This window comes from Lithobates pipiens, unplaced genomic scaffold, assembly GCF_037356315.1.
Source record: "Lithobates pipiens isolate NorthernLeopardFrog02 unplaced genomic scaffold, aLitPip1_a1.2 Scaffold_16, whole genome shotgun sequence".
NCBI classification, from domain to species: domain Eukaryota; kingdom Metazoa; phylum Chordata; class Amphibia; order Anura; family Ranidae; genus Lithobates; species Lithobates pipiens.
The window spans coordinates 63,529,498-63,553,632 of NW_027507748.1; the positions used below are offsets into that span (position 1 = coordinate 63,529,498).

Genomic DNA, 24,135 nt, shown 5'->3' on the forward strand with positions numbered 1-24,135 from the left:
GAGTTTGCTAGGACTTCTTGAGGACTGAGCAATCTCTTCTTTTGAAATAACTGATCACTAGTGTACTGGGAGCCCTTCTATTACTAACCAGCAATGCAATGGATCACCACCAATGTTGGGGAGTGCTACAATTTTCACTACACACTGACATTCCTCTATATAAAGTACTGCAAATGTTGCCATTAGTTAGGACTTTTAAATGACAAAGATATGAATATTAAAGAAAATTACAGACTTGCATAGCTCCAGGGAGTATAAAAAGGCAATTAATTTAATAAATCTAGTGTAATTGGCTAAAATTGGTCTTGCCACATACCCACTGTGTAGTCAACATAAAGCCTGCGTTGGACGTACTATCAATCGAGAGAAGAGTTCTGAGTGGCCTTGCCCAGTGCATCAGTTGTAAAAAATAGTTAAAATGACAAAATCTGAAAGTGTTGGACCTGTTTTTGCGGCCCTATAGTAGATCACAAGAGTACGTTTCCTGATAAGTCTTTTAGTATGTACGACAATGCCTTTTTATAATGAGTTTCCAGATTAGTTGATTACAGTTGCCATTTAAGTTCAGTCTGTGTAGGACCACGCTCTTGGGTACCCATTCTTTATTCTGTTTACTACCTCTGCCTCTATTCTGGCTAGAAAGTTTATTCCAACCGCTTAAGCCTCGGGAGATTTTACCCCCTTCTTGACCAGAGCACTTTTTACAATTTGGCACTGCGTCGCTTCAACTGACAATTGTGCGGTCGTTTGCTGTACCCAAATGAAATTTGCATACTTCCCCCCCCCCCCCCCCACAAATAGAGCTTTCTTTTGGGGGTATTTGATCAAAGCGACAATGGGGGGGGGGGGTACTTTTTTGCTGTAATATCCCCAGAATTTTGAAAAGTCTTCATCAATTTAGGCCAATATAGATATATTCTACATATTTTTGGTAAAAAAAAAAAAATCGCAATAAGTGTATATTGATTGGTTTAGCACTTTAATTTTTTTTTTTATATATATACTAATAGTGGTGCTGATCTGCAGTTTAGCGGTATTGCGACTGACAGATCTGATACTTTTTTGGGACCATTGACAATTATGCAGCGATCAGTGCTATAACTATGCACTGATTACTGTGTAAAAGTCACTGGCAAGGAAGGGGCTTAACTGTGTGTTCCCTCAGTGTGTTCTAACTGTGGGGGATGGGAGTGACTAGGAGAGGAGACGCATTGGTTTTCCTACTACTTTTTTATTTTTATTTTATTTTTTTATTTTTTTTTTTACAATTTTCTTATTCAATTTTCTTTATATTTACCTTAAACTATGTAGTAGAAGGGCCTGCCTGATTGAATACAAATTGAAAGTGTTTAGGTTTGACTTCCTATTATGTGGTTTTGGTAACTCTAAAGGAAAGTCGCACAAGAAAATTGTATAATGTATGGCCAGCCTAGTATAGGATTTCGCCCAGGGGTGACTTTCTGCCACAGTATATCTGCATGAAGCGGTCGGAAACCGGTTAAAGTATCTAGTATGCGTGTGAAAATATATATATATATATATATATATATATATATATATAATATAATATTATGCAGAATTTGATTTCTTGGCCATTTTTCAGAAACTATGAATGATAAAACTTTTTTTGAAATCGTAAGGGCAACAGAAACTACCCAAATGACCCTGATCAAAAGTTTACATACCCTGGTGATTTTGGCCTGATAACATGCACACAAGTTGACACAAAGGTGTTTGAATGGCTATTAAAGGTAACCATCCTCACCTGTGATCTGTTTGCTTGTAATTAGTGTGTGTGTATAAAAGGTCAATGCGTTTCTGGACTCCTGACAGACCCTTGCATCTTTCATCCAGTGCTGCACTGACGTTTCTGGAATCTGAGTCATGGGGAAAGCAAAATAATTGTTAATCCATCTGTGGGAAAAAGTAGTTGACTTGTATAAAACCGCAAAGGGATATGAAAAGATATCCAAGGAATTGAGAATGCCAATCAGCAGTGTTCAAACTCAAATCACTAAATGGAAAATGAGGGGTTCTGTTGAAATCAAACCACGGTCGGTAGACCAACTAAAATTTCAGCCACAACTGCCAGGAAAATTGTTCAGGATGCAAAGAAAAACCCACAAATAACTTCAGGTGAAATACAGGACTCTCTGAAAACATGTTGTGTGGCTGTTTCAAGATGCACAATAAGGAGGCGCTTGAAGAAAGCCATTATTTTGCAAATGCCACAAAGTATCCCACTTACAACACGCCAAACAACACAGAGACAAGCCTCAAACCTTCTGGCACAAAGTCATTTGGAGAGATGAGACCAAAATTTAGATTTTTGACCACAACCATAAACGCATTTGGAGAGGAGTCAACAAGGCCTATGATGAAAGGAAGGAAGGTGGATCACTGATGTTTTGGGGGGGTGTGAGCTACAAAGGCACAGGAAATTTGGTCAAAATTGTTGGCAAGATCAACATTGGTTACAGCAGAATAAAGTGAAGGCTCTGGAGTGGCCATCTCAGTCTCCTGACCTCAATATCATTGAGCCACTCTGGGGAGATCTCAAACGTGCAGTTCTTGCAAGACAGCCCAAGAATTTACAGGAACTGGAGGCATTTTGCGAAGATGAATGGGCAGCTTTACCATCTGAGAAGATAAAGAGCCTCATCCACAAAAAAGACTTCAAGCTGTCATTGATGTTAAAGGGAGCAATACGCGGTATTAAGAATTGGGGTATGTAAACTTTTGATCAGGGTAGTTTCTGTTGCCATTATGATTTTAAAAGTAAATAGTTGATAATGGCTTCAGCCAAACACTAACCATGAATGAAAATGTTTGTGTTATTCATATTCTCTGAAAAATGGCCAAGAAATCATAAATTCTGCCAGGGTATGTACACTTATGAGCACAACTGTGTGTGTGTATGTATATATAAATATATGTGTGTGATATATATGGGCCAAACTTGTATGCAGATGTGAAAATGCTGTAAATTTAAACAGGAACTCCACTCTGGAGAAAAACATGAACCAAGTCAGCAGCTACAAATACTGTAGCTGCTGACTTTTAATATTAGGACACTTGCCTGTCCAGTGATCCCGTGATGTCGGCACCCCGAGCCAATTTGTCCAGGCGCCGTCATTGTAAGTAAGGGAAACTGGTAGTGAAGGCTTCACAGCTGGTTTCCTACCGTGCAAGTGCTGTTCGTACTGTGCTTTCTGAATGGTCCCACTCTTCTGGAACCTGTGTGTGTACCTGAAGGTGCAGGGGGGTGCGAAAATGTCATAGATCGCCAATCTTACCCAGAAGTCAGAACAGGGACCTGTCAAAACCAAGTACCCCGAAGTATGGTGCGAACAAGTGGAGCTGTATCTTTTTGGGTGGAGCTCTGCTTTAAGAATACTTTCAGATAAAGAAGTGTTTATTTTTATCAGTTAACATAATGGAAAGTCAAACAGAAGAGAAATCCAAATCAATATTTGGTGTGGCCCCCCTTTTTCTTTCAAAACATCCTCAATTCCTCTAGGAACACTTGCACACAGTTTTTGAAGGAGCTCAATAGGTAGGTTTTTCCAAACTTCTTAGAGAACGAACCACAGAACTTCTGTGGAAGTAGGCTGCTTCAAAGCAATCCCAGACAGACTCCATGATGTTGAGATCAGAGCTTTGCTGGGGGCCGAACTATCACTTCCGGGACTCCTTGTTCTTTACGCTGAAGATAGGTCTTAATGACCTTGGCTGTATATATAGCTAAATATCACACATTTTGTCTCAGACCAGAACACCTGCTGCCATTTTGTGCACCCCAATTCATTTGATTTTGTGCATACCTGAGTCACTTGGCCTTATTTCCACATGTTTCCTTGGCCGACCACAACATCTGCGGTCCTCAACATTTCCCATTTCTTTACGCTTCAAAAGAGCATGAACAGCACATCTTGTAATCCCAGTATACTTTGAAATTGTTGCCAGGGAGAGACCTTGCTGGTGCAGTATAACTACCTTGTGTTTTGTTGCTGTGCTCAGTCTTACCATGGTGTGTGACATAAAACGGTCTTCCACAACTTCATCTTCGTAGTAGCTAATTTTGGCTGTTCCTCATCCAGTTTTAAGCTTCATGCAGAGGTCTGTTTAAGTTAATGACAACATACATGAAATTGGATGATCCTTAGCACCTGCTTGATATAATTGGTTAATCATACACCTGACCCTAATCCTACAAAACCGACTTTGTGCAAGTTGATGCAGGTTTAAAGCCAAAGGGTAGTCACACCAAATTTTGATTTAGATCTTACTTTTGTTCGCTCACTTATACAGGATTTATATAGCGCTGTCAGTTTAAGTAGCGCTTTACAACATTAGGGCAGACAGAACAATTTCAATACAGGGGAAATCAGAGAGACCTGCTCATTACAGCTTACAATCTAGGAGCACTTAGCCAGTTTAATAATAAAAAAAAAATTCAAATATATAGTTTTCAAAGCTTTCTTTACAGCATTTCTTCTTTGCACCTGCCTAAAACATAGATATAGATGGATAGAAAAAAATAATTATGAGAGCGATATGTGCGTTCTTATTACGGTCATTGTCTTTTTCTGTATTATCATTTGATATCAACATTTCTCCACTGTTCATACATTGCATGACCTTTAAAAATGTATTGTGTCAGGTGACAGCTTGAAAATGTATTAAAGGTACACTTAAAGTAGAACTATAAGCAAGACTTTTTTTTTTTTTTTTTGCAATCTGTGTCCCATTGTGGAGATTTCCCTTTACTTCCTGTCCCATAGCCAAACAGCAAGTGGGAGTAAATCCCTGCAAATTAAGGGAAGATTTCCCCTCTTTTCTGGGGACAACCCAAAATGTGGAATTTTCTTTTACTTTCAATGATCATGATAAATAGAGAGGATCACAATCCCTAACAGGGCACAGACCTAAATAAAAACTGGCAGGAGCTTAGGAGTGTTATACTTTAAAGCAATTCTATTATAAGGTTTTGAATATTCCAAACCATTAGAGCCAAACCATGCACAAATAGTCCATCAGGTGGCAATGCATCCCCGGCATATTTCACTCAACTCCTATGACTGGGCTTCTGTGAATAGTGAAACACATTGGAGCTGTCTTGGCACCTGAAGGACTGTCTGGCTTTTATGGTGAGCATGCATACTCTGGTACCGTGCATGTGCAATGTGGCCAGGGTCCTTACCCTTGTGACCACTCAGGAGCTGTGCTAAGGACCACTCATGCCAGTATGGCTGGGTGGGCACAGTCATGCAACCTCTGAGCTCTGTGTTTGGGGGCCCATGGCCATCTTAATTGGCTGGTATGACCTAACTCCTGTGTAGGTGCATGGGTGATTCATCATCTTGACACAAGAATTTACACTGAGCTGTGGAGATCAATGTAAGTTCTAAAGCATCTTGTGAGGGAGAAGGTAAAACACCTGTATTGCAAAGGAGAAATTATATTTTTTGCAATAAAAATCCTTTCTGTATGCAAATCTTTGATTTCAGGGCAAAGTTCAGCTTTAAAGTGGTTCTAGAGGCGCAACGTTTTTTACCTTTTATGCATTCTTTGCATGAAAATGAAAAACCTGTGTGCAGTAGCTGCCCCCCCTCATCTGAGCCCCATCGCAATACATTGATGTGCACAAGATCCTTGGCTTTCTGGGGACTCTCTCTCATTGGCTGAGACAGCAGCAGGAGCCATTGAGCTAATAAGAGAGGGGGTTAGGTTTGAGCCACAGCGCTCTGTGTATGAATAGCGGCGGAAGTTGACCACAGAGGTTTCCGGAGAACAGATGGTCCCCGGTCAGCTCTGACTCTTGGAGGTCAGGGCCTGACATTATGATGCCACGTCCGGCCTGGCAATTTTAAATACTGCCATGTACTCGGCTGGAAAGCCAAGATCGTCCCTGTTTGTTTTTTTTTTTTTTGTTTTTTTTTTTAATCTGTCTTTCCAGCCTGGAGGAGAGCTGTGGGGTCTTATTGACCCCATATCTCTCCATAAAGGGGACCTGTCACGCACTATTCCTATCACAAAGGATGTTTACATTCCTTGTAATAGGAATAAAAGTGATCAAAAAAGTTGTTTTCAAAGGGAAAGTGTAAAAATAAAATAAACAAAACGTAAATACATTTTCAAAGCGCCCTTGTGCCCTGCAAGCTCGCACGTAGAAGCAAAGGCATATGTACGTCACGCCCACACATGTAAACCGCATTCAATTCACACATATAAGGTATCACCACAAATGTTAAGCGTGAGAGCAGTAATGCTATACCAAGACCTCCTCTGTAACTGTAAACCTGTGTAAAAAAAAAAAAAAAAAGTAAAGCATTGCCTATGGAGATTTTTGAGTACCAAAGTTTTCAAGCATGACATGTTGGGTATCTATTTACTCAGTGTAACATCTTTTACATTATATAAAAAAAAATTGGGCTAACTTTAGTAGTGTTGTGTTTTTTTGTTTTGTTTTTTATTTTTTTATTTTTATTCATGAAAATTTTTTCCACAAAAAAATGCATTTCTGTGCAAATACCATGTTACACAAAAAGTTGTAATGACAGCCATTTTATTCCCCAGGGTCTCTGCTAAAAAAAAAACATAATGTCTGGGGTTTGAGTAATTTTTCTACCAAAAAAAATGTGATTTTTACATGTAGGAGCGAAGTGCCAGAAATGACCCAGATGGGAAGTGGTTAATATCACTTTCATACTACTTCAACTGACTTTTTTGATATTCAGTTTTGGATATATTTGAAATGGTTTAGAAACACTTTCACATATATGTCAAGAAATTCTGAAATTCATGTCACAATCTGGTAACATTGGTACAACATTTTAAAACTAATATACCTTCTGTAATTGAAAGGATGCGTTCACCTTTGGGAACATGTTGCATGTTTCACCTGATTTTAGGGTGAAACATGTAACATGTCCCCTTTACTGTAGCTGCCACCCGCTGCCCCACCCATTCTTTTCATAGCATACCATTGCATTTATATGACTGCATTATAACTTCTGTTGTCTGTAAAAATTTCAAAAAGATTGGGCAGCAATGTTTTTATACCCCCCCCCCCCCCCTTCATCATTTAGGATGTAAGATGGAAACATAGAATTAAATACAATATATCCCCCTAGTGATCTCAGTATTCAAGATCTATGAATAAAGTGGTGATGCTAACCTTTGCGTACAAAACCATTTCAGGCCTTGGAATGTCATTCAAGTTCTATACTGTGACATTTTGCACTATTGAAAGTCTCCAGTTCTTTGAACAATGTGGCTACTTTGCACTCTGAACATCAGAACTTCCAACAAAGATTCAGTGAGGATCTGACTGGAGGGAACAGAAGACATTTGACTTTATCCTGATTATGAACCTACTCTATACATCTCTAAATATATTTAGTGGTAGTGGTAGAACCCCCCCTGTCTAATGACCTTGTATTATATGAACATGCAGAGCAACCATCAGACTTGATGGCAGTGAAGATATGGGTGCCTGTATGATAAAGGCACTCATGCCATCTATAAAGATCAACTCCAGGGAAAATATTACATCTGTTTTATGCAGACTCTTTACCCCTGAATATGGTTATGGGGTTCTGTGGTCCCAGGTGTAAGGCATTGCTGTGTGGTGCTCTCTACCCAACCCTTTTTCTCCCTCTACTCTTCACTCTTCTATCCTTATGCTCAGTATACACGAGCGGAAATTCTGCCAGCAAAAGTCAGATGAGAGCTTTTGGTCCGAAAATGCGACTGTGTATGCTCCATCAAACTTTTGCTGGCTGAATTCTAGCCAGGAAAAGATTGAGAGCATGTTCTCAATTTTTCGTTCGGAAAAAGCTCTGATCGGAAATTCCGATTGCCTGTACCAATTCTGACGCGCAAAATTCCTACGCATGCTCCGAAACAATTCGACACATGCTCGGAAGCATTGAACTTCATTTTCTCGGCTCGTTGTAGTGTTGTACGTCACTGAGTTCTTGGCGGTTGAAAGTTCAGCGAACTTTTGTGTGACCGTATATGCAAGCCAAGCTTGAGCGGAATTCTGTCGCAAAAACCATCCAAGATTTTTCTGATGGAAATTCCACTTGTATACTTGGCATAAGGCCTTTTGCCTGTATCCAAGGCTCTTTGTTTTTACCTTATTTTTGTTCTCTTCTCTCCACAAAAGAATCCAGCATATATGACATAAGCTTACACTGAAATTCTGTAAAGCCTGCAATGACTCTATATTAGTCATCTCCTTTTTATAATTTAAATTTATGAAAAAGATTCACTTCTTCATACTGAAACTGGTTCTTATTCATTGTGTACATCTGGGCTCTAATAATTGGCCATTAGCTCCTCGGCCTACACCATTTGAGGCATGGCACTTCCAGCTATGTAATGTCTTGTAAACACAATCTGTACACTGGACAGTTTTTTTTTTTTTTTTTTTAATTGCAAACTTTACTAAAAATATTGAAGAAAAATCTGTGTTTTGCAAACTTGCAGTAACATGTTCCATCACAATATCCCCCTTTTTCTTACCCTATGTTTCTGTGAAGAAATTTCCTGGTGATTCTGCCGTTTCCCTGATGCTAGTTATGAGTTACATTGCCATTTCCACAACCCTATTCAGTAATGCAAATGGCTGATTCTCCCCCTACACAAACACACACACACACACACTTTGTGGGAACCCGGAAGCTTTTCCACTTAGCCCTTGTACACACGGTCGGACATTCTGACAAACAAATCCATTGGATTTTGTCCGAAACTGTTGCATACACGCGGTCGGACAAAGTTGTCGGAAAATCCGATTGTACATAATATGATGACGTTATTTCGTTACAACGGGACTACGTTCAGGCTAGTAGCCAATAGCTTTGGTCTAGGAATTTGATCTGAGCATGCGTGGCACTTTGTCCGTCGGAGTAGGCTACACATGATCGGAGTATGTCCGATCGGAGCATTTTGTTGGAAAATTTTACGGGCAAGTTGGTCCGTCGGATATTCAGATGGAAACAGTGCAATGGAGACCACACACAGTCGGAATATCCAACAAAACGGTCCGATAGGACACATTCCGTCGGAATCTCCGACCATGTGTACAAGGGCTTAGAATTAATATCCTCTTCTCTGGTAGATCACTTCCCCTCACTGGATATGTGCTAGAATCACACGTGAGCAAAAAGCATTCTCAGAGCCCAGGCATAGTTACACTGCATGTACAATGAATGACCAAGCTGCCATTCACTTGGAGTTGGGGGAATTGTGCAATAACACACAAGTTGGGGATCAGCTCTCAGGTTTACATTTAAATTTTTGCAAATGGCTAAATCAACATTAAGTATCTTCTCTGCCAAAAGATTTGTAATTCTGTCTGGGATGTTGTGTAATTCATATCCCATTGCCAGGCTAGGCGGACACAATTTTTCCTGTTAGAATTAAGAAGTACTGTAATGTCACCTTCCCACCCCCAGTGTCCTAAGTCATCAACTTGGTTGCGTGCACACTTGCCTCAGGGAACACACTGACCGAAGAGAGCAGAGTCTGGCTCCTAGGGCTGCCCCTCCCTCTTCCATATTAAGTGCTTTTGTACCAAGCTAATTTCAAGAGATTCAGGTGCTATTTTATGCAAATAGAATTATTTTTCAAAATGCACTCCTTTCCATTAAAATATACATTATACTTATATTCACATTCAACTTTCATTCCGCTTTCTGTCAAGTCAACAGCAAAGCTGTCCATCTCTAAGCACTCTTCTTGCCACTGATGTTTGCAGAGTACTGACACGACTGTTACAGGAAGAGCACAGAAGTCCTTAACATTATGGCTGTGGTTGACAACCTGGATTTACTTTCAATATGCTGTGTGAAAGGCATGATGGAGGCATCAACTGGGGAAGAACTAGGAATTCACAGATTTGTGCATTAAAAATAAAGTTTCCATAGAATACATTTTGGGTGGATATAGGTAGACAAAGTTGTGATTTTACTTTTCCCTAGGTTAATGCCTTCTACCTACAAAACAGCCAAATGACCATACTTGAAGAGGAACTGAACTCAAAAAGTGAAGAATTGCAGTGTTATAGGGAACATTTAACAATATTAAATTAGTAACCTGAACATTTACTTTTTTTATTTATTTTTTATTGAATTCCTCCTGAAAAATCTCTGTGCACTTCCTGATATGAGTGTGCCTAGGTAATCTTGTGTCCACGGCCTTATAGCTGTATATCTGCAGATCTGAGTCATTACTTCCTCTGACTGCTAGTTTCAGGAGATTTGGTAATGGTACTATGATTCTTACCTCATTGCTGGAGGCTCTGACAGGAAGCAAAACACAACCAAAATGGCCAAATCCAGTGCAGAGCAAAGTGCGGTAAGTCAGTAATCGTGGTAAAGATCAGGGACACCATGAGCAACATTGGCGAATAGTTTTTTGGCTTTCTGCCTGTTTTTTTGGGTAAAACTTTCATAGTTTAATTACCCTTTAAGGACAAGACTCAAACCCAGAATTTAGAGAACAAAACCCATCTCAAAACAAACCTCGCTTTTAGAAAGTTGAAAATGTATCTTGGCGTATCGGCTATTCCAGGTGTGGCTGCATCAGGTGCCCAGAATCCCCCTTTGTATAATAAAGTATAGCCATTTAAAAATTGGGGAATATTTCCGCCTCATCCCACAATGCTGTGGTTCCTAATTATCCCTTTGCACACTTTATATGCCACTGCGTGATGCCTTTGCGCCACTCAACCAAGAAAGCACAATTTACATGCTGAATTAACTTTGTAGCCAACTTTTAAAGGATAAGGCCTCATGCGCAATGTTCCACGATCATGACTCCTGTACACATGAGCAAGAGTAATGCCATTGTAACATGGCCGTTCAAAATGGCTGGAAAGTGCAAACCTGGAAAGGAAGACCGGTTTTAAATTATTTTTTTTTGTTTTAATTTCTTTTTTTTTTTAACAAAAGTTTGCAACCGCTAAACAGTACAAATTTACCAATCCCTCCAGCCAGAAAATTAATTTTGACAGCTGGTGCCCGTGGCTGTTAAAATACCCAAACAGTGACTACAGTTGATTCGCTGCAGTCACTGCTCAGCTCAGTTTTTCGCCTGTCTTCTTCAATCTTCAGATCAAAGTTTGTTAAGCTGGGTGGTGCCGGCAGAGCCTCCCACAAATCGCATTTTGGCTGCTTTAGCCGGACACGCCTAAAATTTGATCCACACATGCCCAGCTTAAACCCTGCCATAGACGGTTTGACTCTTGGAGGGTTCAGCAGGGACCAGCCGAGATTTAAATAATGTATGGGAAGGCTGATTGTACCCAAGTTGATCGATCAACTTGGGTACAACCAGCATGTCAAATTTTTCTACATATGGTTACTGCTAGCTGCTATAGCCGCTAGCAGTAACCATTGCATTATGCTGCGCCCCACCACTGACAGAATACAATTCTGTGTTTATCTGGAAATTTAGTGATTTTTCTTTGCTGCCATCCATGGTGGAAGGAAATAAAATTGTATAATCTCTGGCCAGCCTTAGATTGACTACTAGGAAGTGAGAATGATAGTTTTAATGTCCAGGAGATGAGCGGAGGTTGAGAAAAACTCTGGGCCAGGGAAGACAGTTTTATCTCGCAGCATGTAGGGTTTTTTCATCGAGACCATGAAAATATGGGATAAGGTAACTACACCACACTGGTGTACATCTGTCAATTCTGCCATCCAACAAAGAGCAGGGAGGTAGATTTACTTATCAGGGCTACAGCTTGAGTCATAAATTCCCCCCTCTGCTCTGAAGTACAACCCGCGAAAGAAAAGAGCCTGGACCACTTCTGCCTCAGATCTTTGCAAATCTGTCACAGTTGGCTGCCAGAAATTAGACACAGGGTGCAAATACACAGGAAAACTCTCACGTAGACTTTGCAAAATGAAAGGTAGCCTGTTCTGTCTAGTTGTGTTACTAATTTGCTTGATAAATATGCCCCACTTTGTTTATCAAGAAGGAACACTTTTTTTTGTGAAAATCTGTCTTGGTTTTCAATTATGCAACTCTGAAATTGACACTAGGTATCATAATTAATATAGATTAGTGATTTGAGCCTTTTAGGATTGTGAGTATTAGTATCGCAAGATACAGAGGCTTCAGTCCAGCTCCAAACTGCAGGCTGACTCCACTCTCCCCCCTTCCAGCATCTCCTGTGTGGAAATCAAATAAGGTGCACTGTAGAAGGAAGGGGGACAAGTAGCTACTAGCAGCAGTGGCAGAAAGCTGATCAGAGACTCTCTGCATGATTCGGAACTGCACATGCACAGTTATGAGCCAGGGACCATCATTTTTACTGGCAAGATTTTTAATTCACGGATTTTCAGACATGAAAAAAATAGTCACATTTTTATGGGCTGCCCGTAAAAACACGGGCGGTTGGCAACACTGTACATAGCTATTAATGTAGTGTTAAGTCTTGAAGTAAAATTTGATATACTTAATCATCAATATTTCTTTGTATAAAGTACCGTAGATTAGCCACTAAAAAGTGCTCTCAGTACCTTTTTGTGATGTGATTTATATTCCTCCATTGTAAAAATTCTCATTTAAGAGAGCAGCACAGTTGCATCTCATGTAAAGCCAGCCATACATGAATTAGAATTTGGCTGGTTCAGCAGGGACCGGCTGCATTTCAATCCATGTATGGGTGCATTGGTTGTACAGAAGTGGATTCACTGATCCACTTCTGTACAACCACCCTGTTGGGTTTTTCCTACTCAATCAGTGCCAAAGGCTATTGCTGGCTGTGCTAATCCCATTTTATTTTTATTTTTTTCATTCAACCTGCTAGTTAGGCTATCAGCTGCTTAAGGGTGTGTTCTGGAGAGGCATGTGGACACTCAGGCCAAAGACCTATCACGTGGAAAGGTCACATACTGCCACATACCCAGAATGCACAATTTTACAGCAAAGAAGTGAGGGCTCTGATTGAGTTGAGAGGCAAAAGAGCAGTGGTTGGTGAGTCGACTATCAGCAGATACGGTAACTCCAATATCAACACAATACATTTTGTTTGTAGCAAGAGCTCGAACCCCAGTCAGATTGATTATTTGTCTGTGTCTCTGCTGGAGATTTTACCTCACTTCCTAGGAAGTTGAAATCTTGTTGTTGTGACAGTAACAGAGCTGGACTTACACATTTTCATGTTTGAACCACTATTCAGCACTGCGCTACTTTAACTAGCAATTGCACAGTCATGCAACACTGTATCCAAATGAAAATGATATTGTTTTCACACAAATGAAACATTCTTTTGGTGGTATTTAAACACCAGTGGGATTTTTTTTTTTTTTTTTCATTTATTAAACAAATAAGACCACATTTTGAGGAGAAAAAATATTTTCTACTGTTATAAAACATATCCAATAAAAACACATTTCTTCATAACTTTAGGCCAAAATGTCTTCTGCTACACATGGCAAGTATTGGCAGTGATCAGAGCTGATCCTGCTAACACTGCATTTTTGGGGGCACTATACTATTAGGGACACTAGTATAGTTCTGTCAACCAATATGGACCCGGACAGACACTATGCTAGTAATGGTGATCAGCTACTTAGTGTTACTGCGATAGTGTGTGGGCAATCGGGACTGGGACTGGCACTGGCTGGGAGGGGCACTAACTGACATTGCTAGTGACACTAATACAGTGTTTATACTGACACTGTACTTATTGCACTGGCTGGGTATCAGGAAGGCAATCAAAAGGTTCACTGTGTGACTAACAATGGTACGTGTGCTTATTTAACTTTGGCTGGCTGGCTTTTCTTCCTGATTTTAGTTCAAAACAGTAAGTGAAATCAGGAGAAAAAAACAACCAGATCTGGGTTGTGTTTACTAACGCATAAATCTGTGCTGTGATTAGCCCTCAGCAGGTTCACAGCCAAAATGATTGGCTGCGAGCCTGCTGACGAAATTGTGCTGTGGGAGCGCGCTTGTAAACCTGAAAGTTCCCCCGTAAGTTACGGGGTACCAACAAGGCCGCCGGCAAACGGTAATAGTTGAAGTGCTGGTCGGCAAGTGGTTAAAAGAAGCATGGGTTTTTTTTTTTTTTTTTTTTTTTTTGCTAATCCTACCTACTTCGGTGGATGGAGCATCAGACTGTCCCCTAGCATCTCTACACTGAGGTTCGAGCCACCAAACACCGCCGATGACTCGGTTCTCACTCCTCCCCGAGCAGAGCAGCATTGCTCCTGGTCTGCCACGCTTATTGGAGCGATGAGTTGTGGGGAGGGCGGCGATCTCAGTGGCTCGCTGAGACTGTCATCAATCAAGGCAGCTGGCGGATCCAGACTTGGAAGTTGGGATGACGTGCTGCCTCGACTGATGGCAGTGATGTGTCACAGAAGTGCAAAATAAATTGCACGCCTGTGACCCTTAGGAGAAGCCCAGCCTAAAAAGCTCAGGCTGGACTTCTCCTTTAAAATACATCATAGCATTATTAATAAATACACTTGGCCTACAATCCATCATGAAATTACCAGTTTGTATCCTTTCAATTATTTACGCAGAGATGGTGCTGTCAGTTGAGCTGACTTGGTAAGGTTGAGATCAATTTACAGACTTTACTTTTCTTGTGTTTATTCAGGAGCCTTGTATTTATGAGATTAATATCAGTGTTGGGCTTTCTCAAATAGCCACTGGGGATCAGGAAGCGTGTATGTGTGCCTTTCTTTTCAGACAAAATATTTTTCCCATAGTGCTGTCCTGAGCTTTTTTTTTTGTTGTTGTTGTTGTTTTTTAAGTATTTTGTGTTTTAATTTTGCTGCAACTTATTAAATTTTTATTGTAAACTTTGCCAAAATTGCTTATGTTCAGAATTCTATGGAAACTATTGTCTTGATTCCTGGTTTAGTCATACTTATGGAGCTTGAAGATTATAGAGTGTTCACTGAATTTAACTAGAAACAATGTTTACTTTGAATACCCAATCGCCTGGAAGGGAAAAAAATGTTTTTGAGTTTGTACGTTTGGATGATTAAAATGGAAAGAGCTTACCTTTAAAGAGGAGCTGCACCTAAAAAAAAATATTAAAAGCCAGCAGCTACTAATATTGCAGCTGCTGACTTTTAATAAAATCACACTTACCTGTCCCAGGTTCCAGCGATGTCGGCGGCAGATGACGAGCGATCGCTCGTCTCGCTGCTGCCACCGCCACCATCCTCTGTCAGGGAATCGGGAAGTGAAGCATGACAGCTTCACTGCCCGGTTCCCTACTGCGCATGCGCGAGTCGCGCTGCGCGTCTCTTATGGTCCCCCGCTGTGTCTCTGGGAACTGTGTGTTTCCCAGAACACAACGGGGGGGGGGGCGGAGCGTCTGCGGCGGTCTGGCCTGAAGTGGGTGCGGTTACCTGGATTATCCAGGTAACTGCACCCCCCTCCCCCCTGAAAGGTGCCGATTGTGGCACCGGAGGAGGGGGGGGAGGGATCAGATTAGCGGAACTTCCCCTTTAGGGTGAAGAACCGCTTTAAGCATTACTCAAAGAGGTGGTTTAAATTGCATTGAATATATTCTGCCTCTTTTATATTAGTTGAGTTACCCTTAAACTACGGATTCTGTGTCCTGGAAATAGACATCATTAGTGCCAATAGCCAGAGTTCAGAAATACTACAAAAAATGGAAATAAAAACTAAACACCAGAAAATGGGGACTAATGTGTGGTTGTCTAAAGTGATCAAATAGATGTCTTTAGTGAATAAATGGTGGTCACTTGGGTAACAACTTATCCCTGTTTTATATTTAATGTTAATATTTTCTGATCCAGAATGTGTTTGATAGTACCAAATGGCAGAGCACTGTGGTTTAAAGGAGTATAGATTGTTGTCTAAGAAGGCGCAAAAACCTGTTGGCAGTTCAAAAGGCAGAGGCTCCTATAGGAATGTAGGAGTGTCTTGAAACAGACCGGGTCATATTGAGTGAACATCCAATTATTTTATTTCACCAAAGACTCGTTGCATGTCTCAAAACTGGCCACTTCCTCTGGTGAAGAACAAGAAAACAAGATCTGTCACCTTTAAACTGAAGAAATGGCAAGTTTGAGCCACAATACACATAAAGAAATGTGATGTTTATTCAGTACGATGACCCCAATCTATTATTAGAAACAACACAAGATATGTTCCTATGGGCACCTCTGCAGTTTGAACTACCGATGGGTTTTTGTTTCTTCTCAAACAAGCATCTGAATATTGCCTTGATGTCCCCCTCCAAGGATCAGGAGCCTGCAAGACATTGAGTGACCAGCCCTAACCTGCAGGCAGACAGGAATATTCACTTGCGTATTAGGAAGTTTGCATGTTCTACTCAACAGTCATCACAATCTCGCCAAATATAAGTTAGGTTTCTGAATACTTCTACATACATACTACACTAAGAGGTCTCCCCCCCCCCCTTATTCTTTTTAGTTATAACTTGGGTTGTTCTCTGGACCTTTATCTCGCTCCTTGGTTATACTCCTGAGGACCGCTGCTACATGACCACTGTACAAGACTGTTTTTTAGTACTGTCATATACACTCGGGAGCTGGGAGATAGCATGAATTATCTGCACGGAGACAGGCAGCTGACAGAGCAGTAACTATTACACTTCTGGGGGGGGGGCTGGAAGCTCCAAAGTCTCCCTTTTAGACAGCCAAATAAACATGCCAGAAATATATGCTTATTTCATAGTGAACAGATGAGACTTTTCAAGTCAGCAACTGTATTTATGACTAAAAGTAGTTTGCTATTGTATGTGATTACTTTTACAGTGTGCATTAGTATACATGTGTGTGTAAATTTATATTTTATATAGGTTTATATTAAAAAATTTAACCTTTTATTAAATAAATGTGATATCTGCAATTTTTGAATTCCTTCTGAAAAGGCTAGTTGCCTGACATTCATGCTAAACTTTAAAACTCTTTGGTTATGACCTGGAACAAGTATGCAGATCAGTAGACAGAAGTTGTAATCCTGCTTATATTTGTTCTGGGTCAATAAATCAAAATATTGAAGCAGGAAGACCAGCATAATAGCCAGATTACTAGCATCTTCAGTAGTGGCAACTGCCGTGTTTCTCTCATACTAGTTTTCTATATATAATTTTACAGAATACCAATTTCACTTCCATTAATATATATTGTGTTTTGTCTTGTAGATGATTCGCAAGGTGCTTCATCCCAAGGGCCTCCGACAGATATTTCTACAGGCCAACCCCAGGGTCCTCCTGGCCCACCTCAAGCTCCTCCAAACCAACCACACGGTTCATCACAGGGGCCTCCGGGTTCAATGCAAGGTCCTCCACACGGTCCACCTCAAGGTCCTCCACACTCTGCACACGGTCCACCTCAAGGTCCTCCACACTCTGCACACGGTCCACCTCAAGGTCCTCCACACTCTGCACACGGTCCACCTCAAGGTCCTCCACACTCTGCACACGGTCCACCCCAGGGTCCTCCACACTCTGCACATGGTCCACCTCAAGGTCCTCCACACTCTGCACATGGTCCACCTCAAGGTCCTCCACACTCTGCGCATGGTCCACCTCAAGGTCCTCCAGGTCCATCACAGGCTCCACCCCAAGGCCCTCGTCCAGGACCACCTCAAGGGCCACCTCAAGGACCCCAAACAGGGCCATACCAGGGGCCTCCACATGGAGCACCAGGCCCTGTTCCTGGTTTGCAAAGCCCTTCAACAGGCCTTCTGGGGGCTAGACCTGGATTAATACCACTTCAAAGACCACCTGGAGTTCCCCCACCACCTCACATGCAAAGATTCCCTGGAATGCCACACCGCCAAATGCCGCCTCATATGGTACACAGAGGTCCTCCTGGGCCGGGTGGTTTTGGAATGCCACCACCTCATGGTATGAGAGGCCCTTATCCACCACAGGGTCCTTTTGGAAGAGGAGGACCAGGTAGTCCTGAAGATAGAGAAGGCAGACCATTTAGAAATGAAAGACGTGGGTTTAATCCAGAACGGGGTGAAAGGCATGAGTTTAATCCAGAAAGAGGTGACAGACATGGGTTTAATCCTGACCGAAATGATCGGCATATGTTCAATCCTGAGCCAGAGGAGGAATTTGATGTGGAAATGGAGGAGGCACCTGAATTTAACCCTGAGATGGAAGAGGAGGAAGGATTTAATCCTGAGATGGATGAGGAACAGGATTTCAACCCTGACAGGCAAGGTTTCAATCCTGAAAGGCCAGGTTTCCGTCCTGAAAGGCCAGGATTTCACCCAGAAAGGCCAGGATTTCACCCAGAAAGGCCAGGCTTTAATCCAGAAAGGCCAGGCTTTAATCCAGAAAGGCCAGGCTTTAATCCAGAAAGGCCAGGCTTTAATCCAGAGAGGTCAGGCTTCCATCCAGATAGGAATGAAAGACAAGGCTTTCATCCTGAAAGAGAACGAGAACGATTCGGAAGAAGGTCTTTTGGAAATCGTAATGAAGATGATCGAGAACACTTTGGTGGCCGCTTTGAAGACCATGAGAGGGGAGGCCGCGGAAGGAGAAGCTGGGGCCGGGGAAGTCCAGACCGTGACAGACATAGGGAACCTGAAGGAAGGAGCAGGTGGTCTGGGGGACGAGAAAGAGAACCTCGCAAACCTCTTCTAGATTTCCCCGATAATCGTAAACCTGGTATGACCGAAAACCACGAGCCTCCAAGTGCTAAAATTGAACCCAGAGAGCCTGTGCCTGACAACAGCAAGGAAAAACCTAAACATAAACCTGAACCTGAATCTAAACCTGAATCTAAACCTGAATCTAAACCTGAATCTAAACCTGAATCTAAACCTAAAGCTGAATCTAAACCTGAATCTAAACCTGAATCTAAACCTAAACCTGAACCTTCTGAGAAAAAACCCACTGAAGACAAGAAACCTAAAGCATCATCACCGGCTGAAAAAACAGAAAAGGACTCTGCTTCTAAATCCTAAGATGCACGTCAACACCTTGTCACCATGAACTTTTGTTGAGTAGAGCTTTGGAGTTGTACATTAAGCTGTAAAATATTTGCTTCCGCTTATTGACCTTGTTATAGTTTCTGAAGAACTGTATAATTTGGCTTTCCTTCTATTTAAAATAGTTACGAAATACAATGCCATCGTATTAAAAGAACAAATGAGCCTCCCATGGTTTGCTGTAACTTTTTGAATAAGTAATTTAAAAAGATTACAGCTCGTACTTTTTTTTTTGTTTTGTTTTTTTGTTTTTACTGGGGGAAGAAGCACCTTTTAAAGTTATGAAAATATTAGAGGTGTTTTTTTAATAAACTCTATTTTCGTAACAAATATTTGTGTGATGTTCTTACAGTCAAGAAGATTGAGTCAAAGAAAGCTCTCATACTCTGACGAGCCTAAAAATGTATTAATATCTAAAGCCAATTTATTTTTTTTGGATAAAGTAGGGAAGAGTTAAAACCCCTTTCCATGTGTTTTGGGACACAAAGTATGAGAATATCTCACAAATAAGAAAAATCCCCTTTTAGCCAATAGTCACCATAACAAGTGTGTGAACTATACATGTTCCAATGACAACTTGAAATTTTGGATTTTCCCCACATTTTCAGTCCTGGTGACACAACGTGGTTGATTTACTAAAATTGGAGAGTGCAAAATCCGGTGCAGCTCTGCATAAAAACCAGCTTCCACAGTTTTTTTTTTTTTTTTTTTTAAACCTTAATCATTTCTGGAATGCCCACCGCACATATACTGCGGCAGAGCGGCCCGGCTGCACGAAACAACGTACCTGTACGCTGTTTCATGCAGGAGATACTGCGCTCGCCCGTTGCATGCCGGTGGAGCGAGTGCGGACTCCACTTCTGCCGGTCACCCACGATCGCGGTACAGAGGCAGAACGGGGATCTACCTATGTAAACAAGGCAGATCCCCATTCTGATGGGACAACACTGAGATCGGCTGTTCCTAGTAATCAGGAACAGCAATCTCTGCGTTGTCCCAGTGAGCCCATCCCCCACACAGAACACACTGAGGGAACACAGTTAACCCTTTGATTGCTCTCCAGTGTTATCCCCTCCCTGCCAGTGTCATTTATACAGTGATCAGTGCATTTTTTTTTTCTTGGCACTGATCGCTGTATTGATGTCATTGGCCCCCAAAGTGTGTCACTCGGGATCAGATTTGTCTGCCGCAATGTTGCAGTCCTGTTTAAAAAAAAAAATTAGTCTCTAAATCTATAACTTTTGTGCAAACCAATTAATATGCGCTTATTGGGATTTTTTTTTTACCAAAAATATGTAGAATACATATTGATCTAAACTGATGAAGAAATTTTAGTTTTTTTACTTTTTTTTTTATTTATTTTTTTATATGTTTTATAGCAGAAAGTACTTTTTTTTTTTTTTTTTTTTTTTTTTTTAATTACCGCTTTTTTTTTTTTTTTTTTTTTTTTTTTTGTTTATAGCGTAAAAAATTTAAATCGCAGAGGTGATCAAATACCACCAAAAGAAAGCCCTATTTGTGGGGAAAAAAGGACATCAATTTTCTTTGGGTATAGTGTTTGCAATTGTCAGTTAAAGCGGCACAAAAATTGGCCTGATCATTAAGGGGGTAAATCCTTCCAGTGCTGAAGTGGTTAATTGAACAAGCTAAAGTTAGAAGTGGATTGGCGATCATGCACAGCTGCACCAGGTTTTGCTTTCTGTGTCAGTTCAGTCATGCAAATTCTATGTGGATCAGATGTGGTCCTAAAAACATAGATTCATGTCATGTAAAAAGAAAAAACATTTCCAATGAAGGCTGTTCACATATACAATATATTACCAAAAGTATTGGGACATCTGCCTTTACAGGCACGTGAACTTTAATGGCATCTGAGTCTTAGTTCGTAGGGTTCAATATTGAGTTGGCTCACCCTTTGCGACTTTAACAGCTTCAACTCTTCTGGGAAGGCTGTCCACAAGGTTGAGGAGTGTGTCTGTCTATGGGGATGTCTGACCATTCTTCCAAAAGAGCATTTGTGAGGTCAGGCACTGATGTGGACTAGAAGGCCTGGCTTGCAGTTTCCGCTCTAATTCATTCCAAAGGTGTTCTATCTAGTTGAGGAGCAGTCCAGTCAAGTTCCTCCACCCAAACTCACTCATCCATGTCTTTATGGACCTTGCTTTGTGCACTGGTGTGCAGTCATGTTGAAACAAGAAGAGCATAAATATGGCCACAATTACTTTGTATGCTGATGCCTTAAGTGTACCTTCACTGGAACTAAGAAGCCAAGCCCAACCCCTGAAAAACAACCCCACACCATTATCGCCCCTCCACCAAATGATTTGGGACCAGCCCACAAAGCAAGGCCCACGAAGAACTTTACTTGCCTGACCTCAACCAGGTAGAATACCTTTGGGATGAATTCGATCGGAGACTGCAAGCCTGGCCTTCTCATCGAACATCAGTGCCTGACCTCATAAATGTGCTTCTGGAAGAATGGTCAAACATTCCCATAGACAGACTCCTAAACCTTGTGGACAGCCTTCCCAGAAGAGTTGAAACTTTTATAGCTGTAAAGGGTGGGCCAACTCAACATGTGCGTTTTTAAAGGCAGGTGTCTCAATAGTTTTGGTAATCTAGTGTATATGCGGTGCATATTTGATTCGTTTCAAAAAAAGTTTAGTGCAGTATGAATTTCAGCTCCATAGACTTCTATGGGACCTGATTAAAATCACAGTCCAGTGTTCGTCTCTGCGATTTTTTATTTTTTTTTCTAGATCCCCTCACAAATTTGCACTAAATTTGCATTGAAATCGTACATGGCAAGCAGAAATCACAATGCAAACTTGTACCGTGTACCGCTTTGAATTTGCAGCGCATGAGTGTTAACCAAGACTCAAGAGTTAATAAATCAACCCCATATAGAGGGTGCAACTTTCTAGTGGGAGCACATACAGCAGTCCTGTCAGAAGGTTTTTAATTCTTTCCTATTTAATCCAAAATGAAATGAGGGCTTGCTTTAATTAAACTTCGTTATATAAAATCCCCTCCCAGCTGTTTACTTGAGTCTGACAACTGTGGCCAGCGTGCAGTATTTGCTCAGTGAGCGCTCGTGGAATTCCCATGGGGACAGCCCTATTGAATTTTGAGGGACCACTGAATGGCATTGACATTTTCGATCAGAGGGTGTATATATTGCAGTTATTCTGGCTGATGGACTGTGGTAAGTGAGTAGTTACATCAGGGAAGCTAGGCAGGGTGGGGTAAGTGTACTTTGAAAGTACACTTGTCTATTTAAGTGGAATTCCATGCTATTCCTAAACCTGCTCCCATCCCCTTTCAAACTCTTTTCTAACTACTATGTAGAAGGAAGATGCCGATACTTATTCTGAGGACACTCCGGTCCAGTCACGTGATCTATGCAGCAGCCAGCTTCAGAGGAGAGGCTTACTATAGGGCACCATTGTCAGCTGCCCCTCCTCCCCAGAAGCCACCATTGAGAGCTGATCATGTGACCGGAGCGCCCTGAGAACAGATAAGAATATGCATCTTCCTTCTACACAAGGTAGTTAAAATAGGATTTAGCAGGGCGTGCAGGTTAAAGCATGGTTAGAAATAGCTTGAAATTTCACTCCTAAATGTAACTACTGAATGTATAGTGAAATGCTACTTGTGATAGTGCTTATAATTAAATCATACAGATTTACATGAAAATCCATTGCCAGTAGAGAAATTATTATTCTGGGCATTGAGATAACTTTGCTGTGTAGCCATTGCTTTTGGTTAGTTGCCATTCTATATAAAGGAGACTTAAAGGTTATCTATGTCTTAAACTTAAACCTATTTTGAGGAAGTATAGCGGTTGTTAGACGTGCATTTCGAATTGGAATTTGGACAAAATTTTCATGTTTTGGCTGTATTCGAATCACAATAGTAATTTCAAAAAAAGCTAAATAAATTCTAAGTGAAACATTTTTTCTAATTCGAAATGGAAATATAGATCATCAAATCCATCAACCGGAAAGATGAAGAATTGTGTGTGACTTTAAATGTTCATTGTGACAATGTAAATGTCACAACATGAGAAAAAAAAGTGCCCCTCCACCACATAAGACACGCTTATCAGATGACAAACTTAGAAAAGCTTGCGGCTATTGCCCAGCCCAAGGCCTTTATCCTGAGGGAAAATCTGATGTCCGCTCATGGATGGATCACACTTCATATATTGTAATCACTGAGCAGCAAATGATATCACCTGTGGTGTATTTCAGTTATCTTGCAAACCTGGCCTGTTAGTGGGCCCTGAGGACAGGGATGATGACCACTGCGCTATAGAATCAATTCAAGGATTAATGAATCATAAGGAGAAATCTGTTTCCTCTCAACCATCAGGATGATATATCACGAGAACATTAACTCCTAGTAGAATTCCTATCTGAACAAATGGTAATGTGGGTCCCTGCAGATGAGTATATCCGTGCATGTCATAAGCTAATCCTTACCAGGAGCGAATTGATTCAGTCCATAGACTCCTACTCATCTGTTGTAGACTCTGAGTCTGTCCACAAATGCCAGACCTTCTCAATTCTTTTTAGGGCAACCCCGGGAAAAATAAGTATCTTTGTATAGGGGTACAACCCTATTGATTAGATGCTTCCAGAAGGGCAGAGTAGGGGCCATATCTGATTTCCATTTAAGCACTAACACCTTTCTGGCATAAAATGATAGGAGACCCAATAGAGTATGCATCCCCCCTATTAACGGCCACAGAGTTATCTAACCCCAGGAGGCAAACTCCAACCTTTACAGGAACATGTATAGTAGTCAGAGTAAAGATAACCTGGGTAACATCCCGCTGGTAGCTACTAATCTGAGGGCACTCCCAAAAGATCTGGGTAAAACCCGCAGGGTCACTAGAGCATCTCCAACAGCAAGAAGAGAAATTAGGGTAGATACAATGTAGTCATTGTGGTGTAAAATAAATTCTGTGCACTATTTTAAATTGGATCAGATGGTCTTGGTCAATATTAGTGCCTGAAATGGGCTGTCCCAGAGATCTTCCCAGTCTTCACTGTCCAATCTCTGCTCCTCCGAACACTACGCAGTAAGCAGGGCATCTAGTTCCTCATAAACGGAGGGCAGTAGTGACTTGTAGTTAACAAATAGTGT

At 41.2% G+C, this 24,135-nt stretch overlaps 1 protein-coding gene across 2 annotated transcripts in view; it reads left to right on the forward strand.

Moving 5' to 3' along the window:
- The window catches only part of SCAF4 (SR-related CTD associated factor 4), a 119,849-nt gene extending 100,535 nt beyond the window's left edge, over window positions 1-19,314 (forward strand). Inside the window, exons 20-21 of one of the 2 annotated variants that reach the window (XM_077479995.1) lie at window positions 17,180-18,799; window positions 18,836-19,314. In XM_077479995.1, the coding sequence (XP_077336121.1) occupies window positions 17,180-18,799; window positions 18,836-18,960 (1,745 nt within the window). In that variant the 3' untranslated portion in view covers window positions 18,961-19,314. Of the gene's footprint in view, window positions 1-17,179 lie in introns of both variants that reach the window. The other variant, XM_077479994.1, reaches the window with a different exon arrangement.
- The last annotated feature ends 4,821 nt before the right edge of the window (window positions 19,315-24,135 follow it).